Source organism: Sitophilus oryzae, unplaced genomic scaffold (assembly GCF_002938485.1).
Source record: "Sitophilus oryzae breed Bouriz unplaced genomic scaffold, Soryzae_2.0 scaffold_1494_pilon_pilon, whole genome shotgun sequence".
Classification (NCBI taxonomy): domain Eukaryota; kingdom Metazoa; phylum Arthropoda; class Insecta; order Coleoptera; family Curculionidae; genus Sitophilus; species Sitophilus oryzae.
The window spans coordinates 1,186,730-1,207,144 of NW_022146163.1; the positions used below are offsets into that span (position 1 = coordinate 1,186,730).

At 33.6% G+C, this 20,415-nt stretch overlaps 1 protein-coding gene across 14 annotated transcripts in view; it reads right to left on the bottom strand.

Moving 5' to 3' along the window:
* Positions 1–1,550: 1,550 nt before the first annotated feature.
* LOC115877479 (microtubule-associated protein futsch-like) overlaps positions 1,551–20,415 on the bottom strand; it is an 88,629-nt gene continuing 69,764 nt past the window's right edge. For 13 of the 14 annotated variants that reach the window (XM_030893640.1, XM_030893645.1, XM_030893641.1 and 10 more), the window contains 7 exons: positions 19,813–20,159; positions 16,890–17,213; positions 13,807–14,031; positions 11,716–11,908; positions 8,094–8,239; positions 1,830–2,045; positions 1,551–1,643 (listed from right to left, as the gene is read on the bottom strand). In XM_030893640.1, coding sequence (XP_030749500.1) covers positions 1,848–2,045; positions 8,094–8,239; positions 11,716–11,908; positions 13,807–14,031; positions 16,890–17,213; positions 19,813–20,159 — 1,433 coding nt within the window. In that variant the 3' untranslated portion in view covers positions 1,551–1,643; positions 1,830–1,847. Of the gene's footprint in view, positions 1,654–1,829; positions 2,046–8,093; positions 8,240–11,715; positions 11,909–13,806; positions 14,032–16,889; positions 17,214–19,812; positions 20,160–20,415 lie in introns of all 14 variants that reach the window. The other variant, XM_030893636.1, reaches the window with a different exon arrangement.

Here is a 20,415-nt window from a genome sequence, read left to right on the forward strand (position 1 = left end):
TATAATAATGGCCGCAGCTGTCATAGAACTGAGCGATTAAAAAATTATCATAAATCATTTTTTTTCAAACGGAAACCTACATTTATTATTTCACTAGTTAAAAGGCTTTTTAATTCGTTACTTTTTGACTATACATTTTCCTATACCTAAAATAAATCAATTTTAAGTTATTTAAGATTTAGTTTTAAAGCGTATATTTTTTTTGATTTTAATTAGTAGCCTATGCCTTTAAACATCAAGTGATGTAAAACAATAGATCTGGCCATATCATATTGTGACGCTTTGCGCTGTTTTTGTTCGATCATACGGAATATTATTAATAATATCAACTAAAGAGCGAAAATACGAGATATATTTTTTTAAATACAATTTTTAAAATCTTAAAGCAGGCAGTATTTATAATATAGGAAATTCAAATAATTCGTTTTCTGACAGATGGAAATAAATTGTCTGACCGTTTGACACTTAATGTCAAAGGAAGCTAGATAAAATCACGTTTTCAAATTAAATCTTAAATAACTTAAAAACGATTTATTTTAGGTATAGGAACATGTATAGTCGAAAAGTACCGAATTGAAAAACCTTTTTATTACTGAAATAAAAAAGGTGGATTTCCATTTGAAAAAAAAAATTATTAAAGATAATTTTTTAATCGCTCAATTCCATGACAGCTACCGCTATTATTATATGTCATTTGAACAATTTAATTTTTGAAATAGATAGCCACATGTCTTCTCTTTATGTCACAGTGGCTGTGGTAATCACTAAATCTGACTTTTAGGTTATAGAAATTTTTTTGATTGGTGGTTTTTTTCGCCCAAAAATTTTAATTTTTTTTTCTCAAAAACGGTTAATGTTAGGTATAGAGTGTTTAACATTAATATTCGCAGAATTTTACAGAAAATTTAAGTATGTAATAAAAATTGGGGGCACCCATTTAAAATAAGAAAGTTGTTGTCAACTTCCGGTATTTCCGGAAGTGCCGCCATATTGAAAATATTTTTAATCGATAGATCTAGTTGTAAAACAATGATGTGTAAAAAAAATCTCCGATCTAGATATTGTGGTTATCTAGAAACTTCTAATGCACGCTCAGCCTGGGACACCCTGTATAACGTTCAAGATTAAATTTGCTTTAAAATTATACATATATTAAGTACGGGACTGTGCAGAATCAGCCAATCACAAAGTGTCCGACTTTGAGACGACTTTCCGGGTAACTACCCGGCCCGGACTACTGACAAAACAGCACTTTTATCACTTAAAAAAATAATTAAAACTATATAGGTAGGTTTATTAAAAAAACTGTTATATTTAACGTGAAGCCCATTAACCACAATATCTATTTCATACAATTTCATTTCCATGCCACCAATAAAGAAAATTTAATCAGCAATTTAAACTCAGCTTTTCTAAACTGTCCGACCACTGGCATATTCCCAAATGCGAAAACACAAATTTTCAAAAACATCCTACTACCGATTCTCCATAAACGTATATCATAGTATGACCGTGAATCACCCTGTATAGGCAAGAAAGGAAACAAATAATTCAGTGTATATTTTTATTTAAAACACAAGTTACAGTTTCGACGCAGAACATAGTTTCACGATGTTCTGTTAAGACGAGCACTTCTTTTTGACCTGAAACATTCTAAACATTAACGTTTACACTGTTCATATAGTCTGTCCATCGAGACAATACATGACAGTGACAGTTATGTCTGTTCTTTTAGCTCACAGGTAAGTTGTAATTTCTGTCAATTTTTGACTGTCATCTGTAGAAATCTTTCCTCGATTCATTGGACAGACTTTACTGCAATTTAATACCTGGACAAGATGATATGTTTAAAATTTCCCCGACGATCGTAATGAACATGAATTCGGGCTCATTCTCTCATGGCACACATCCCTAACCGGCGACTCTGGATGATATTTGCTTTGTTGCGGCTGGCCCAATTTGCCGTGTTGCGACAGTTGCCGTTCCAGATTCATTTTGGTTGCCAGTTCATCTTTGAGACGACTTTCAAGCTGTTTCTTTAGTTCCTGAAGAAGAAATAAAGATCTCTATCAGTGGCATATATAATTTTATTTCTTACTGAATTTAGTATATTTTGTTTAAAACGACACAAATGTTGGATTTATTAATTTTCCTATACAGGGTGAGTCTTAAATAAGTGCAAATATTTTCAGGGCTGGTAGATCTCGATAAAAGAAACATATTTTCTCTTTACTATTTTTCAGATAAGTCTAAAATAACCGAGTTATTTAAGTTTGAAAATTTAAAAAAATGATTTTTTTTGACAAAAACTTGAGAGCCACCCGATCTTTTCTGTATTTGCATCCCTTTTAGCCTAGATCATATATACTTCCTAATCATAGAGTAAAGCCGTAACTATGGTAATATCAGAGATTAAGAAATTATACCGTGGGAAAATTTGCGGTGAACAGGCAATTTTAAAAAGTTTTCGAAAAATATACAGAGAAATTTAAAAGAAAATGCACAATTTTCAACATCTTTTTTTGCGGAAAAAAAACTCATAGACGTGTTCCTGGGGTCGAAATATACCATCCCTGAAAATATTTGCACTTATTTAAGACTCACCCTGTATATGTATTGACGCTACTGGTAGGAACATTATTGTTGTCAGGTTACTATTCCAAGTATTAAGCTTCATTCAGAACCTCCCAATTAGTGGTTTCAATTACACTTATACTTTTTAGTAGTGATGGGAAAAACCGATTAATTTCAATAATCGAGTACTCGAGGATCAAGCGATTGCAATAACCGAGTGATTACTCGAGCGATATATCACTCGTATTTAAAAATACGGTTTTCACCCGTCGCATGTTGTAAGTACTCGTTAACGCCAAGCGCCAAGCAGTAAGTTGCGTGCGCAGGGCACATTCTTTCGGCAAAGACTACACCTTTCGGTAATGAACGGCAAGTAGTAAGCAGCGAGCGATTCGCTTGATTTAGTATATTTCGAAGCATTGTCGATGTAGGCCGTAAAATTTTGTCCCTCAGATACGCAACGGATAAATATATAAATATATAAACAAACAAAATACAAGAAGCGGAAAAAGGGGCCAAAAAACCCTACATATATGTTTATTCTATAATATATATTATATTTATAATATTATTATATAATATCTTATATAAATATATATACGGCGTCGTATAAATTTGCTACCTGCAATGTATGTAGAAAATTCGCTCGGCTTTTTATCGAGTATGTCACATTAAAATCGGATTTCAGTTTATTTCATTCTAGGATCGCTTGCGTTCGTCGCTTGGTAGGTACTCGTCACTTGCATCGCTCGTTCATAATCGAGCGATTTCGGTTATTTCAATAATCGAGTACTCGAGCGAGTTTTCGCTCGAGTTATCCCATCACTACTTTTTTTAGTTTACGACAAGTTTACGATCATTCACAATGTCTAAAAAACACAATTAAAATTAATAGAATATCCTAGCAACAGCTTGCGGTAGTCAGTTGTCAAGGATATTATAGAGATAAGGTAAGTTCGATTCCTATCTTCCAGCACTGGAAGTTTTTTTACGTCATCTACTGACCGAGTTGAAGTTGGCGCTAAAGATTTTAGACAGTGACAGTTATTTTTGCATTTGACGGACGAGCGCACAGTGCGTTGGAAGATAAATTTAGCGGGACAAAAGCGTTTGGTTAGAAATAAGCCAAAAAATGTGTACTGATAAGAATAAATAGTAGACATTCCAATTGACCGATACTCAGTATCGGGTATCGGCCGATATTGTCTATTTTCCGATACTAGCCGATACTTAGTACTTCAGATACCAAAGTATCTGTCAGATACTTTTTTCTTGTGTCAAATCGTTATTCACAGCTGAAAACGAAAATGAGCAAACCATAATTCAGAAAATAATAAATGTATTAAAAGATAATGCACCGCTAGCTTTACATGCTTCACAATCACAACAGATGTCTGATTCTGATACGGATACAAATACAAATATGAACTTTGATGAAGCCCCAGGAACCTCTGGTTCACTTAGTCCCAATTTTAATCTAAGCCTTTTGCAGGTATATATAAAGTTTTAAAACTAAAACAGTTCGTATTAAATATGATTTACTATCTTTTGGGCTACTAAACAACTTTTACAAAAAAGTCAGTGGAGTCCAAATCCAAATCCAAACTATGATCTGGACAAAGAAATTTAACTATATTTACATGAACCGACAAAAAAAACTTGAAACTGACCCATTAGATTATTAAAAACAGGAAATCAGGAGTTGGATCTATCTTCTCTGAACAAACTTTTTCCGAAGCAGGGCATATTGTGAAACCTACAAGAACTTCACTAACATCAGAAAATGTCCAGAGATTAATATTTTTATGAAAAATTTTTACCCCTTAGGTTGAGATAAACTTTTTTTGAAGTTGTTAGTTGTTATAGCTAAATATTATGTAACGAGTTTTGATTTTTAATGAAAGTTAAGTAAAAAAACCTTTTATCGGAATTTCAGATATAGTATCGGTATCGGATGTTAGGTATCGAAAGTATCGGTATCGGTATCTGAAAGGTAGTATCGGCACAGCCCTAATTTTTATCAACCAAATTTGGTCGTTTTCTGCTCAGCAAGGCAGAGATCATACGAAAACAAAATATTTACAAGTGCTTATACATCTTATTAGAAAGCCAAATTATGTTGAAGATTGCCAAAGGCATGTACTTTTCTACTCTACGTATATTATTTGTTAAAATCCTTCGTGCCTTTGTTCTGCAGATATCAAACTTAACTTTTTTTTCAAATATCGATATATTGAATGATGTAGATCTTTTGAGTTACCAATAGTTATCAACACAGGTCGTCACAGTCACAGGGAGTTCAAGCTTAACAGGTGAATGCCCAAAAAGATTCATTTCAATCGGATAGTATAAAAACAAAACAACTCCATCAAAAGGTACTGAGTTTAAAAAATTGTTTTAGATACTTACTGTATATGAATTTACAAGTGTCACAAGATTACAAATTAATTAAAAAAAAACTGCTAAAGAGTTTTTTGATATCATAATTTTATGTATTTGGCAATAGTTTACAATACGGTTTTTGTGTGTCATGTACGAATAATATCATAGTTTTATTATCTTGTATTTATTTATTAATAAATTAAGTTGTTAATAAATAAATAAATTTAACCATATAGTTGCTATATATTAGACCATTTGCTACGTTCTTAGATTTTAAGTCCCACACATTGCTCTTGAGATTTTGTCCCGCTAGAATAACCATCCGCCGCACTGTGGAGCGCTGGTCAGCGCGTGACGTGGTATTCCACGGCGACTACGACAGCCGCGATTTGACGCGATCGAACAGTCCTTTAGAATATATACAGCCCTTGGTCAGTTGTATCCATAGAGAAAGCATAATATTTAGCTTATAAAACAATAAACTTTTCATTTCTAACCAAAATTTTTCTTGACGGGTGATAATCAAAGGCCAAAACAGAGTACCTAAACCGACGAGTAGCGACAGTCCCGTTTTCAATTTTCTTTGCGGCTGCGCGAAATAAGTAGGTTATCTGTCATACGAAGAAGCGAAGTTGCCACTGTTGCCATTTATCAAATATCTCTATATACTTTATTTCAAGTATACCTGAGGCAACGAATCGTTTTTTTAATTATTTATTAGCAGTTAGATATTTTATACATTCAAATTTAGAAATAAGGATAAAACAAAACAAAAAAGATATGTATAAAACTTAATAATTAATTCCACTTCAAATTGTGAGCAGTGTATACCATGTTTATAGGACCACTTCATAAGTTGAGCAGTTAAATACGTAGTCTATCTGTCAAACACGTCAAAAGAGAGAGAAAGAAAATTTGGTCCCACCACATCAAAAGAGCCGACGGTTTCTGTCGCTACTCGGCGATCTACGTACTCTGGCCAAAATGACATTCTTCGCAAATTTTGAAGTATAATCAGTGGAAAAGTCGAAAGTTTGTTAACTTTTTCCAATAATTGAAAATTACCACCACTAATTATAACGTTCTGAATGCTTACATTAAAATTAAGTGAACAAACTTCTACGGCTAATTGAAACTACTAATTTATTCCACTGATTTCGAGGTTCTGAATGAAGCTTTAAACTATAATAGGTACTGTTTATAAATTGACGGTTACTGTCAATCGAGTTCATTTTTTTGTAAAAAAACATTTTTTGCGCGAATTTGGCACACGTTCGAGTACGTTTCCATTAAAATGGAGGAAATATTAAAAGAGGCTGAAGAAGCAAGACAGGCGTTACTTCCACCTACGAGTGAATCCATTTACGAAAAGAAATATTGTAATCGCAAAACATTTTCCGATGCACGCCATCAATCATATCGACATTGACACTAAAGTCTATAAACCTGACTAAATGAAATTTTTACAAAAATGTTTAAATTTGTTGTATAATTTAAGATACCCGATACCGAGCAGCTCTTCGTTTTACTTTATAGAGCAAATGATTGTAACAAATATTTTATTTAGATTAAAGTTGCAAAAATTAGTTTAAACCGAATTTTATTATCGCTATGTTGGTCACATTGCGCCGTGTTCAGCAATGTTGTCCTTTATTTTTTGACAATTATCCTAGTGTCAGTCATTATCTTGTATAATATGGTGTTATTGTCGAATCTTTGTAAGCAATTCTCTTCTTTTAGCCGGCCATACCAATAGGTATGGTAGGCTATTAGAATCGACAAAAAAAAGTTTTTTTAATTTCACTCAAAACGAGTTATTTGGGTCATAAATGACCTAAATACAACATATTTTCATGGTGTCTGTCTGTCTGTCTGTCCGTCTGTCCGTCTGTAACACGATAACTCAAAAACAGCTGAACCGATTTTAACCAAATTTGGCACAAAAATACTGTGAAACCTGAGAATCTGGCCATTAGTTTTTGGTGGGGGTGGGGGGAGGTGAGGGGGTATGGGAGGGGGTTAAACATTTTAAAAAATCGTATCTCCAAAATTACAGTAGCTAGCGAAACGCGGTTTTCAAATTAAGATTAGGAATAATATTTGCAACAAAATTTGTAATAACATCAGACTCAGTCAAAGTCGCAGTTATCGAGATATTAACATATTTTAGTATGGGCGGCTATACGTAAAAATTGCACTTTTAAGCACAAACAGTTCTTTTAAGAACTAAATTTTCGAGTTTTTGTATTGCATTTCTTGAAATTTGTGTGTTGAAAATATGCCGAAGCATTTAAACAGTCGAAGCAAAGAGCTTGTAGCCTGTTATTTTTAAATTATTTTGAACGAGAATGTGACTATAAAGGTCCTTTATTCCCTTGACTGCAGTAAAAAAACTGAGTTTGATTGATAAGCACATTATACTACTTTCAAAGTTAGTTTTTATTAAATTTTGTGATTATTAGTTTTTTGCATTAATAGCACCCTCTTACTTGTTATTACCACTTATAGCGTTGCAAGATGTACATCAATAAATAAATAAACCATAATAATGCTTATAATAATCTTCATAATGGACTAGTTTTTACCAATATGTAATAAGTAAAATAAGCTATAAAACAAATAAATCAATTAATCACTAAAATATTAGTTATTAAATTAAAAATAAAACGTAAAACTCTTTAAAAAATGATATAATAAATATGTTGTTTGTCAATTTTAAATTAAGATTCGTCTCATAAGTCCATCACAATCTGGCAGCGCTGTCGCCATCGCTTGTCACTCAAAGTTGATCAGAATGTCACGTGCATCGGAAATTGTTTTGCGATTACCATAGAAAAAAATTAAAAATACCTTTGGTGGCTGAGACAGAAAAATATTGTAGTAAGCATATTATAGGTAGTAAGGGATGTCGATGAAACTGTTCTCTTGTAAATTTATTATGTGATATTAATGATGCAAATAAATTATTAGAGTAGTTAAATGAGTGTCCATTTTTTCATTTTAATTTATTATTCAAAATCTCAAAAATCTTTCTAGATATTATTACTCTCAATGTTGTATTTCATGGATTCCCCTCGGAAAAAATATATCTTCTAAGTGGTATAAAATTAATTTTGTTAATTAAATGATAATCGTACTTCTAACATTTCAGAGTCCTTGTTGAGATTTCTTCTCGATCCATCCGAACCAGTAACAGACTTGCTTCTTTTATCCATCTGCAAATTTCGTCTGAGTTCACTGAGTTTGTCCTTTTCGCGCTTTACAGCGTTTTGCATTTCGTCAACTAAAAATTCAGAGTGATTATTTGTTGAAAATATTATATATCCGTATCGTATCCTTATCTCGTTTAAAACATAATAGTTTTTACAAATGATCTGAAGGGACGAAGAGACAACTCGAATTTATTTTAGTGAAAAATTTCTTACTTAACGTAGTATAAGAAAATGCGTTTCATGCAATTATATATTATGAGAGAATTAAAATTACGTAGTTCAAAAGAGAATGTTAGGCATTATATTTTAACAAAATTAACAAAAAATGCTTTATAATATTTTATATAATTGTATTGTATCAAATAGAGTTTTTATGACGTAACTTTTTTCAATATGAAAAGACACCATCCGTCAAAGCAATAATTGGAATTTATATATTTTTGAAATAAAATTACGTTTTTATAATTTTTGAAGTGAAACTTCTTTACGCGGGCTGGTAGTAAAAATTCAAGGCCGTGACACACAAGCTAGCGAGACGGTAGTGACACACAAGCGCGAGACGAAAAGTGGTAAGGACAGCCTACGGCTTAGAAATACGTAGTGACGCGACATGTATTTGTGAGCAGTTCACGTGTTTATCGAATGTAATACCACAAGATGTTTCGGGATTACCCGGCAACCCGGCAACACTACGACTCCGAAGGTGGAGTAGTGTTGCGGACAGAGAGAACACTAATAATTAAAGTGAGAGAGACCGATCAACGTTAATTTTTGAAGACTGTGTTAGTGGCGCCGCCTTTGGCGTCTAACCCGAACTATGAGCGCATTATCGATATTGTAGGTTGCATTCATACCTATATACTGGCGCCAAAAATTTAAAATTTATAATAAGAAATCTTCGTAGTTTTTTTAGATCATTTTGTTGACAACGAAAATTTATTATTTATTATGATATGTTTATAATCATCTGCTGATGATGCTAACATGGTTAGCGAAACGCGCGTCCAGTATATTCTATAACAAGAACCTATCAGCTGAAGAAAATAATTTGTATTACTGGTAATAATATCAGGTATAATACCTATAGTCTGTCCAACGAGAAGATCCTTGACAGTGATAGATGTGTCTGTGATTTTAATTTCAAAGTAGTTTATTTTATTTTACAAAGAAATAAGTTGGTACAACTGGAACGCATAGCAGGAAATAAATATATGTATTTAAAATTTGACTGACAAGTAACTTCAAAATATTGTGAAAAAAACTGTATAAAACTGAAAAAATGTAATCGAGTTTTTTTATTTAATAAAAAACGGTATGTGTTAATACAAAACAATCAAAAACAAGACACCACATACCAAAATATATATAAAAGAACTCTTTCTTACTTTCAAGCTTTATGAAACTTCCCGCATTTATGATTATATTTATCAATATAACTTATGTACAAATACAAATTTGTAATATTCCGCAGGAATAAATAAAACAACATAAATAAAACAAACTATTTTACTAATAATAACACTTACCAAATTTTATACCTCACAGGTTGATTAATTAACTTTAATCTTAATTTTTTTAAACCAGTACCTTTTGACATTATTTTTCTGCAGTACTAAAATCCATTATTTACCTATCGTGCGATGTCGATATTTTACAGCTGCTCCAGTTTTTAGTATGTGTTTAGAGTATGGTCCTTCTACCATATTCGAGATGCACTTATCTACGACGAGATGGTATACGAACTTTATTGATAGTAACTTTATTGGTGTATCTGTATAAGACTTTCTGCCTGGGCAGCGAGTATTAACCATAAACTGTGCTCTGGGTTTTACAGTTAATTTTCACTCGATTTTTCCTCCACTTGACTTCAAAAGACACAAAACACACGTAATAACACGAATCAAAATGCATCATCTTCCAAAGCGCAGGGTATTTGACAAACACATTGACAAAAGTTGTCACAAAATTATAACCTATAATTTGGCAAGACTTTGACAAACGTCAAAAATCTAAAGGCGAGTTCATAAGCATCGGCGTCTGTTTGTCGTTCATCGTTCCGTCAAACCAATAAAATTGAAATACGATCTGTCATTTTTGAAATAAACCAATAAAACTGGATAAAAACAACAAGTGACGACGCATGACGAATTTATATTTAAACCCATCCATAGTTAACTTAAAAATTATTAGAAACTTTTTTTAGTAAAATAAACAGATTGGTATGGGACGTCATCTGCTTTTCTTCTGTCATTGTCTGTCGAAATCTTACCTGAGAAAAAAAATAGTCGTTCCATAGGTATCACAAAAGAATGTGATGTTTTACTTTTACAATCGGATTTTTCCTATAGGTTATGCTTATATAAATTAGCAATGTACGATTATTATGTGCACTCACTATTACTGTATGTTAAAATAATTACCGAAAAAAACTTACCTTTAAAGGAAACGTTTTTTCTGGATCTCAACCACAAAACAAAAATTACAAAAATGCCGAATAATCGTGGAATCTGAAATAATCAATAATGACAATAATATTCTCTTCTCACAAGCTAAAAGAACAGGGCACATTCTGTTAAAAACAATTTATTACCCCGATTATCAACAGATTTTAGTTATCTCCTTCTAGAGCTAAGAAATAGAAAAAGCTACTGACAATCTAATTAATCCAGTCATGTGTTTAACTTGCAAAGTTGAAAACTTCCTTTTTTGACCGCCTAAACGCTATGCGCGTCTGGGAAGCGCGGTAACAAAATAAACTTTCCTACGAAATGCCCTATTCCACAAGCCCTCTCACTTTAGTTATTAGTTTCTCTCTGGTTGCGGGTATTGCATTGAGTGTCAGGCAAAAATATTAGGTAATCCCGAAACATCGAGTTGTATTCAAAAGATTGAAATAAAGTACATATATCCTTCTTATTTTAAACATTTTTATTATAATAATTATTATTAATAACAAAACTACAAGGATATTTTGTTGAACTGACAGAAATTACTTCTGAATTAATATTTCAAAAAATGACAATTACAATATGGCCACCAAAAGCGGTAATCACTTAAATGATTATCACTTATTAATCACATCCTTCTATATAGGAAAAATATACATAGAGTTGTATAATCAAAAATATTGACATTTTAATACAAATTTTGTTAAAGAGAATCAAATTATTTATTATTATTTTATTTTAAGCGTATAAAACTGTATAAAACTATTTGGTACACGTAAAAAACTATATATTACCCACAAAAAAATATTTTTTAGGTACAAAAAACTATTTGTTACACGTAAAAAAATATTTTTTACGCGTAAAAAAGTATTTTTTTAATTTATTACCTTTTTAACATTTCTAACTACTGTCACTTTTTCAAAAATGTTCTTCAAATTCTTCAATTAAATAGCTGTTAGTAAGAAGTTTCAATTCAAATATGCGCACATAGTGAATACACATTTTTTTTAAATAAGATAAAATTATCTCTTCATATGTATATTCAAAATATTTACAAAATTGTTTGAAGAAAATTAAGGAAAAGTGTGTACAACATTTACTTTTTTGCTGAGTTTGTCTCTGTTTCATCATCAGGTCCCCTTCCAGTTCAGCAATTCTTCTCAGCAAAGACAATCTATCCCCAGCTTCGTTCGGTTCCAAGACACCTTTAGCTTTTCCTGATCTCTCTAACATATTAGCAGCAGTTTCGCTTAAGTGTCTGTGAATTAACTGAAGCTCTTCGATAGACAGCGACTAAAACAAAATAAAGCCGTCCATAGTATAAGGACATTTTAAATGAATCTAATAAAAATTGTTCTAAAGCGGCCCATACACTATCAAACAAGTTGCGCAACAAAGCGATGCGCAACGTTCCGTTGCACAACTGCATCACCCATGCACTTAGTTAAATTTTGATCAAACTTTTTATTAAAAGTCGTGCATTGTTTGAGGAACTTTTATTTTAAAATGAGTTTTAAAATATAAAAGGGAAATTAGGTTTATTTCATGATCGTGTTTCCGTTTTCTGTCCTTGAAGGCTGTGAATACGTATATTTATTTAGAAATTACTGTAGCTCATGCTTATACCTTACTAATTTACTTTAAAACTGCATATAATTAAGTAATGGATACTGAAACAATGCAATTCTCTATATTTTTTATATTTATATTCTCGGCTTGCCGCCAAAACTTATAATTGTTTTGGGGCGCATACGTTGTAGAGCGCTGCTATAGCGGTTGCTAAAAACAACCGCCAAACAAGAACAGAAATAATTTTCTCTTGTAAAAGTCAAAATCTTCAAAAATTATAAAATATTTTAAAATTTAAACCGCCCTCATTGAAAAAATACCGAAAAGTGTTTAAATCGTCCATTTTGAAAGTAATTATCGCTATCTTGTGAGTTTAATTTAAATTTTATTTACTCAAACCCGTGATCATTCTGAAAGAGTGGCATTAAAAACTTAAAAAGCATTGTGAACTGTGAACTGCAAAAACCATCGTTGATTGTGGCATAACGTTTCCAGTGTTTCGTAGGGTTTCTTATACAGGTTGTTAATTTGTTTATTACTCGCGGCAAGAGCTTTATGGTTGAAATATGGCCACCTCGGCCCGCTCGTCGATAGATTCTCTTGCCCTATAAGTAACTGTCCAGTTAACAATCTGTATATACAACACACTGTATTTTATTTAAAAAATTAAAAGGAAATAATTACAAATTTGAATATAAATAATATTTGGGCGATATAATTCCGAAAAAAGCCGAACGCTCCGAAATTATCAAAAGCTTTGGAGAGCGACCGTTGCAAGAATAGCGCCAAATAGTATTTAAAAAATGTCTATACCTATGTGGCGGATTCATCTCTCCAAAAAAATCCTTTATGGGTATTTCGCCACTGCATAATAGTTTTTTTCTTTAATTTTTGTATTTTTTTTGCTTCCGACGACGGAAAACATAACTTCTGACAAGTAGTGTCCGTTTAGGTTTAACGCAGAAGTGCTTACAAAAATAATTAGTTTATTTTGTAGATTTTCTTGCAGTGCACTGGCGAAATACCCATAAAGGATTTTTTTGGACAAATAGTATTTACATTGTCTTTATGGGCACTTTTCAATCTAAACTTGTTTCTTTTATCTATGGTTTATTATTTTATGGATCTACGAACGGGTCGTTTGGCGGTCGACGTGGAGTCGAAGTGATTGATATAGTTTATCTGAAGTCAGTTGGAATAGATTGAGACTCTTAATTTCGGCACTGTCTTTGTTGCCGCCTTTGTCGGCATCGTCGGGACAACGAAATTAAGAGTTTCAATATTTTCAATTGACTTCTGAAATACTATACTATTATTTACTTAGGAAGGTAGAATGTAGGGAGATTCGCTCGGAGTTCGAAACGTTTCTGCTTCGAAAGCTAGACGACCCGTGTGCGGACGCTCTGACAGAAACAGTTAATAAAAGCTATCCTGAAGATTATAAGAATTACATTAGAATTGACACTGAAATACCATTGCACTCTCATAGAGGTACGGAGACTGCATGAATCTTGCATAATAGGAATATTGCTTTCACGAGGAGTGTCATGCCGAAAAACTTTACGTGCAGTCCATAAAATATCCACGAATGCTCATTATTCACAATTATGAATTTCACTTACTGGTAATCCTTTCCTTGCAGCTTTCCTCAAGAGTTCGTCTAAGGTATCGCCACAAGGGCAGTGTCGTTTACCATAAAACCTGAGCGCTCTGTCGGACAGTGGAGCTGTTATAGGGATAACGTCTGGCGCTAACGACACCGTCTCAAACGTGGCCATCGTTAGTTTGTCGTGTTTTGGTCTCCTTTCTTCTATATTGAGTTCTTCAATTATTCTACTTGACATTACCTATTAAGTTATTTCGATTAGATCATATTCTGTTAGGACTGACTATATCCGCGTAGGTACTCATAATTAGGATGATAATGACGTGTCTACCGAGACAGGAAAGATTTCCACAGACGATTTCCAAAAAATACATATACAGGGTGGTTAGGTTAGGTAATTTATATCCTAAAATTATTTTTCCAATTAATTTCCGAACTAAAATCGGTATTTAGATGAAAATTGGTGTATGGGTGTTTTTTAACATGAGAAATGTTCTGTATTGAGTGAAAAGTCCGTACCTGTATTAAACCCACTGAGTGAAAAAATACACATTTTTGCCGTTTTTTACGTAAAAAAGTCCTCTTGTTAAAAAACGCTATGATTATTAGTAATGGTTCTCAATATATTTGGAATCAAAATAATCAATACGTGTCATTATTGACAAAAATTAAATACGTTTGGTAAATAGTTATTGGACTCAAATAATAAATCTGGATTTTTTATGGCAAAATTCAACAGCAACTATCATAAATTTTTCTAGGAAAATTTGTGATTAATTAAAAAGAAAGCTCCCAAATCAATCATTTCAGCCAAATAACTCTCTACAAAAGACAAAACAAAAAGACTCAAAGATTATGTTATCTGTGCTCAAATTCTGGGTCTAAACATCTATTATAAACAGTAAAATTGTGACACGTGTTCACTCATACGAGCTAGAGGTGTGTAGTTCGTCAACGAACTGATTCCAATGAACTATTCCGACCCCGGAATGAAAGGAACTAGTTCCCGGTTTCTCAAAGAACTAGTTCCTCGGGATCTATTCCGGGATCGAGACTGTGACAGATATATAAAATGCGACGGATCGGCCAGCGCGATCGTAGCTCGATGCTAAGCAGGATGGGGAGTGTCAGCCGTATGTTATCGGATCCGGACCTAGAGGAACTAAATAAAAGACTAGTTTAATGTACGGATCGGTCACAGCGATGGTAGCCCGATGCTAGGCGGGAGCGGATAGTACCAGTCGTATGTTACCTGTCCCGAAAGGACTGAGAGGAACTATAGTGACTAATTAAAAGACTAGTTCATGGGAATCTATTCAATCGGCAGATCCGAGATATAACACAAGCCGACGACGATGGATTCGACCTTGTCTATTGCCACAGCCGGCGTAATTACCACAGACAATTGTCGTGGATACTGTTTTTCATTTTTAGTTTGTTTTTTGAATATTTTATGGGAATGTTTCACTTTAGGTCCCTAAAATTAAGAAATATCTTATAATACGAAGTAGATATTCTGAATTTTAAGACAAAAACAAAAAGGCTGAAGTGAGAAAAAAATTCAATTTTTCGTAAAATTTTTGTATTATTTGTTCCAATTGATTTGTGATATAGTTTTTTTGTTTTTTGATTTAGTTTTTTTGATAGAGTTTCTTTTTTAATTTTTTTATCTGCAATAAAACTTACCTATATGTTTTTAACATTACTCAATTACGCGTCTCATTATATGTATTTCCCGTACATTATAAAAATTATACATATCATACCGTGAATAGTTCTGACTGACAACGAAACCCATTAGCAAGCAGCGGGGATGTCAATGTACGTCGGGAACTATTGCGAACTAAAGACCTAGTTCAAGGAACTATTCCTTTGGAGGAACTAGAACTAAGGAACTAGAATTCCTACCTCTAATACGAGCATCATCAGCCAAATATACAGTTAAGGTCACACCGCACGAGTGAAACACGTGTCACAATTTGACTTTTTATAATAAATGTTGAGACCGACAGTTTGAAAGTTTTTTGCTTTGTATTTTGTATTTATAAACCAGGTCTCTTTGGGATTAATAGACGCCTTAAAATTAAATAACTGTCTAGTCAACATGTTTATTTTTTGTCAGTGATGACATGTATTGATAATTTCCATCCAAATCTCTTGAGAACAGTTGCTCGTATCGATTTTTACCAAAAGACCTTTTTTATGTAAAAAAAACCGGCGGAAATGGATATCTTTTCACTCAGTACAATACAGGTTAAGCTATTACTCCTTAAAACAGTTAAGAAAACAGACAGGTGGCGCTGCCTACCAGTAGGAGTCATATTGACACCGAAATCAAATGAAAATAGAATTGCTCAAGGCAAAAACACCTATACACCAATTTTCATCCAAATATCGCCCTTAGTTCAGAGATTATTTGGAAAAATCGAAATAAAAATGCAACCTCTACCCTGTATCTCCGAAACTAAGCATTTTAGACATACATTTATACGATTTTTTTAAATTTATTTTCTTCTACAGAACACGCTGCAGACATAACTAGTGTTAGTTTGATTTGGTTTGGTTCGGTTTCTTCATCATCTGCTGATGATGCAAACATGGTTAACGAAAGTGCAAAAAGTAAAAAGTTTTGGTGTATTGTGGTGAATTAGTGATTAATCTTTTGCTGTTTTAATACCAAAGGTTCCAACCCTCCACTGTAATAGTTTTACAGAATGTCTCCGGATTGTCTTTACAAGAGGAAAATCTTTTTTATTATTGACATTTTGAGAAAAATGCATACTTCATAAAAAATTTTGTTTGATATAAAATGGTTTAATGCCGTTTATATTCTTCCAAATTTCCATACCGCTTTAGAAAAAATTAAAAGTAACTGGGTTTCTATGGTAATCTATCAAAGAATGAAATATAAATTGTCTTACCATAGAAACGTCTTTTGATTTTTAGGAAATTCAACCATATTTTCATGTTTTTTTTTAAATTTTCTCTAAAACAGTATGGAGATTTGGGTAGTATAAACGGGATTAACCATTTTAGGACAAGCAACAATTTTAATGAAGAATGCATGCAAGAGAATCTGGGGATTTCTTGTTATTTTACCTCTTCTAAAAGACTTTGTTTCCTTATTGGCGCATCTTTACCAGTTTTCGTCGGTGCTTCTTTAGCTGCTCTTACCGGTGCTACTTTACCAGTTTTTATCGGTGCCTCTTTGACTTGAGAAGGCGCAACATCTTTTCGCTTTTTCAATTCTTCCAATTTCTGGCTCAGTTCTTGGTTTTCCTTTGCCATTTGCTCGGAGGCCTTCCTCTCTTTAACGATCTCCTCCTCCAATGCGGCCGACATAGCCTTCAAATCGCTATGTCTCTTTTCGAACTCTTTGCTGCGTCGTCGCTCCTTCGAGATGACTTTCTCCACTTCGAACACCTTTTTAAAAAGAATAAGCAATAAAATTTAATACACCAGACTATATCTGTTTCATCGACTTGACTAAAGCATTCGATAAAGTACGCCTATCTGACATTATAAACAGAAACAGAAATGTAAATATTGATAACACAACTCAAGTGAAAGCTAATAATCTAACACGAGACATACCAACACCAGGAGGCATTAGACAAGGAGACAGCCTTAGTATTAGTCCCTTCTTATTCAGTCTTTTAATGGACATCATGATAGAAAAGGTGACCTCGATGAATATCGGTTATCGAATGGGACACAACAGAGTTAGCATGGTGTGTTACGCTGATGATGCAGCCATTATTGCGCAGAGGACGATATGCAGAGATAGCTTCATAAATTCTATCCAGTAAGCCGAGAATTAAATATGATTATCTCTACAGAAAAAAAAACTAAATGTTTAACTTTCTCTAAAGAGCCTGTAAGATGCAAACTGCTAGTAGAAAACAAAATTATTGAGCAAGTATCACAGTTCAGATACCTAGGAATAGATATGTCGCACTACCATAATCCAGAGAAAGATCTGAGAAGCCAGATAAACAGAGCAACCAACGGCCAGGATGTCTGAGACAAATAGTTTGGACAAACCCCATTAGACCAATAATGGCATATGGCATAGAAATCCGAGAGGAAACAAACAAGACCAAAAGCATGTTAAGAGTAGCTGAAATGAAGAACCTAAGAACCATAATGGGGAAGACTAGAAGAGACAGAATTAGAAACACAAACATCAGACAACAATGTGGAATACAGGACGTAATGAGATGGGGTAGGCAAAGAAAAAGACAATGGTTCGCACACGTAAAACGCATGGAAGAAAACAGGCTACCACGCATAGCTCTTGAAGGGAAACCCATGGGTAAGGGACAGCCGGGAATACCTCCAAAAAGATGGAAGGACAGTTGGCAGTCCATCTCCCAAGAACTCCTACAGAGGCAACCTTAAAATTAACAAAAAAAAAACAACGCTACAAAAAAATACTAGACCTTTAACCAGTGTGTAAGATGATCAAAATTTTAAAATTCAAAATTGTTCATGATTAAACATCAACAAAAAAGTCGTTTACCGCATATAGGGCTCTCTCCAGTAAGTATGATTTCAGAGCTTTGCGAAATGCGGGAAAGAATGAAAGTGACTTGATATTCGAAGGCAAATGATTGTACATTTTCTTGGCATTGTACAGTATTGAGCCCTTAACTAGTTCTGAGCTCGGGGTTGGCAGATAAATATCGTGCTCCGCATTCCTAAGTGGATAGTTGTGAGAAGGCCTTTCCGGAATAGAGAAAATGTGCTTGCGGATTAAGCAAACGGATTCAAAAATTAAGGAAGGAAGAATCAGTATTTTGAAATTTTTAAAGAAATTCTGGCAGTGAGTTCTACTGTTTAGTCCCAATAAGTATCGAACTGCTCTCTTTTGAAGTTTGAAAATACGATCAAATTTTGTCGCGCAGCAAGTACCCCAGAATGGAAGGGCATAACGAAGATGCGACTCAAAAAGGGCATAATAGACCATTCTAGAGGTTGATGAGTTAAGTTCCTTAGAAACTGATCTTAGCGCAAAACAGGCAGCGCTTAGTTTCTTTGATAAAGCTTCGATGTGCAAGTCCCATTTTAACGAGTTGTCTACAACAAGTCCTAAGAATCTCACAGAGTCCACGACGTCAATAGTGGTGTTATTAAGTACAAAAGGTTGTATAGTACTTTTATATGACAAAACTTTAGTTTTTGAAAGGTTGAGGCATAGGAGATTAGAATCGCACCAAGATTTAATGGTGTGTAAGTCACTGGATATAGTATTATATAGTGCCTTAACATCTGGGCCGCTCCAAGTGAAACTAGTATCGTCCGCAAAGAGGCAGATTTTACCGCTAATGTCTAGATTTGCAATGTCGTTGATAAACGAGTTGCAGAAACAAAATAGGGCCAAGTACTGAACCCTGAGGGATACCACATTCTATAGGCTTACAAGAAGACATAGACGTATCAATCCTCACAAGCTGCCTTCTGTTGCCAAGATACGACTTAAGCCATTCGAGCGGCACTCCCCTGAATCCATAGTATTGCAATTTGTTAATTAAGATATTATGATTTACACAGTCGAAAGCCTTAGAGAAATCACAGAAAATTGTGGCTGTAGAGTGATGGTTATTCAGGCTAGAGTATACATTATTAAAAAGGTCGAACATATCATCATTTTTGCAACTGTTACTTAGAAATCCAAATTGATGGGTCGAAAGTACTTTATATTTAAGGAGAAAAGATAGAAGCCTTTTTTTAACCAATCTTTCAATGATCTTAGATAATGTGGGCAGGAGAGCAATTGGGCGATAGTTTGAAGCTTGATCTTTATCTCCTCCTTTATGCAGAGGAATAATTATTGCTGTCTTAAGACAGTTTGGAAAAACACCTTTTTGGAATGACTCGTTAATTAGAGTAGTAAGATAGATTAATGTGCATTCCGGAAGTTCAGAGAACATTTTGAGAGTAAGCCCATCAGTCCCAGATGAGAATTTATTTTTTCAGATCGAAAGATCTCAAGTACGTAAAAGAAAAAGAAGAAGAACACCTTTTCCTTGATGTCGAGGCTTTTCCTCTTTTGCTCGTCCAGCAGGCTTTTCGAATTGTCACGCTCTCTCAGTGCCTTCTGAAGCTCAGCCCTTAGTTGCTCGATGGCCTCCCTAAGCGCCGCTACTTCCTTATCGTGCTTGTCGTTCAAATCTTTAACGTAGTCGCCCTGAGCTTTCTGCAGCTGACTGATGTTGTCTTCGTTTTTCTTTTTTAGGTTCTTAATGTCTCTTTCGAACTGTTTTTTCAAAGACTCGATGAGATCTTGGCATTCTTTCTTCTGTTTTGCTAGTTCCGCTTGTAGGTTCTTAATTTGATTCTTGTAGCCGTCGATTTCTTTTTGGTAGTCTAAAATAAATAAGATTGTATCGACATAAAGTTAAATAACGGGCTGTGCCTTTATGGCGGGTTTATTTATGAAAAAATGCTGCGTATTTTGACACTTCAATGCACTCAGATGCAAAAAAACGCAACTGTGATTTTCTTCGGCAAATTTAAAGTATTAATTTTTTTTATTATTAATTTTCAGTCCTACTTTTATGATTTTTTTAGCAAACTGAATATAAATATATCTACTTTATTTTATAAACTCAGTTTTTTATTA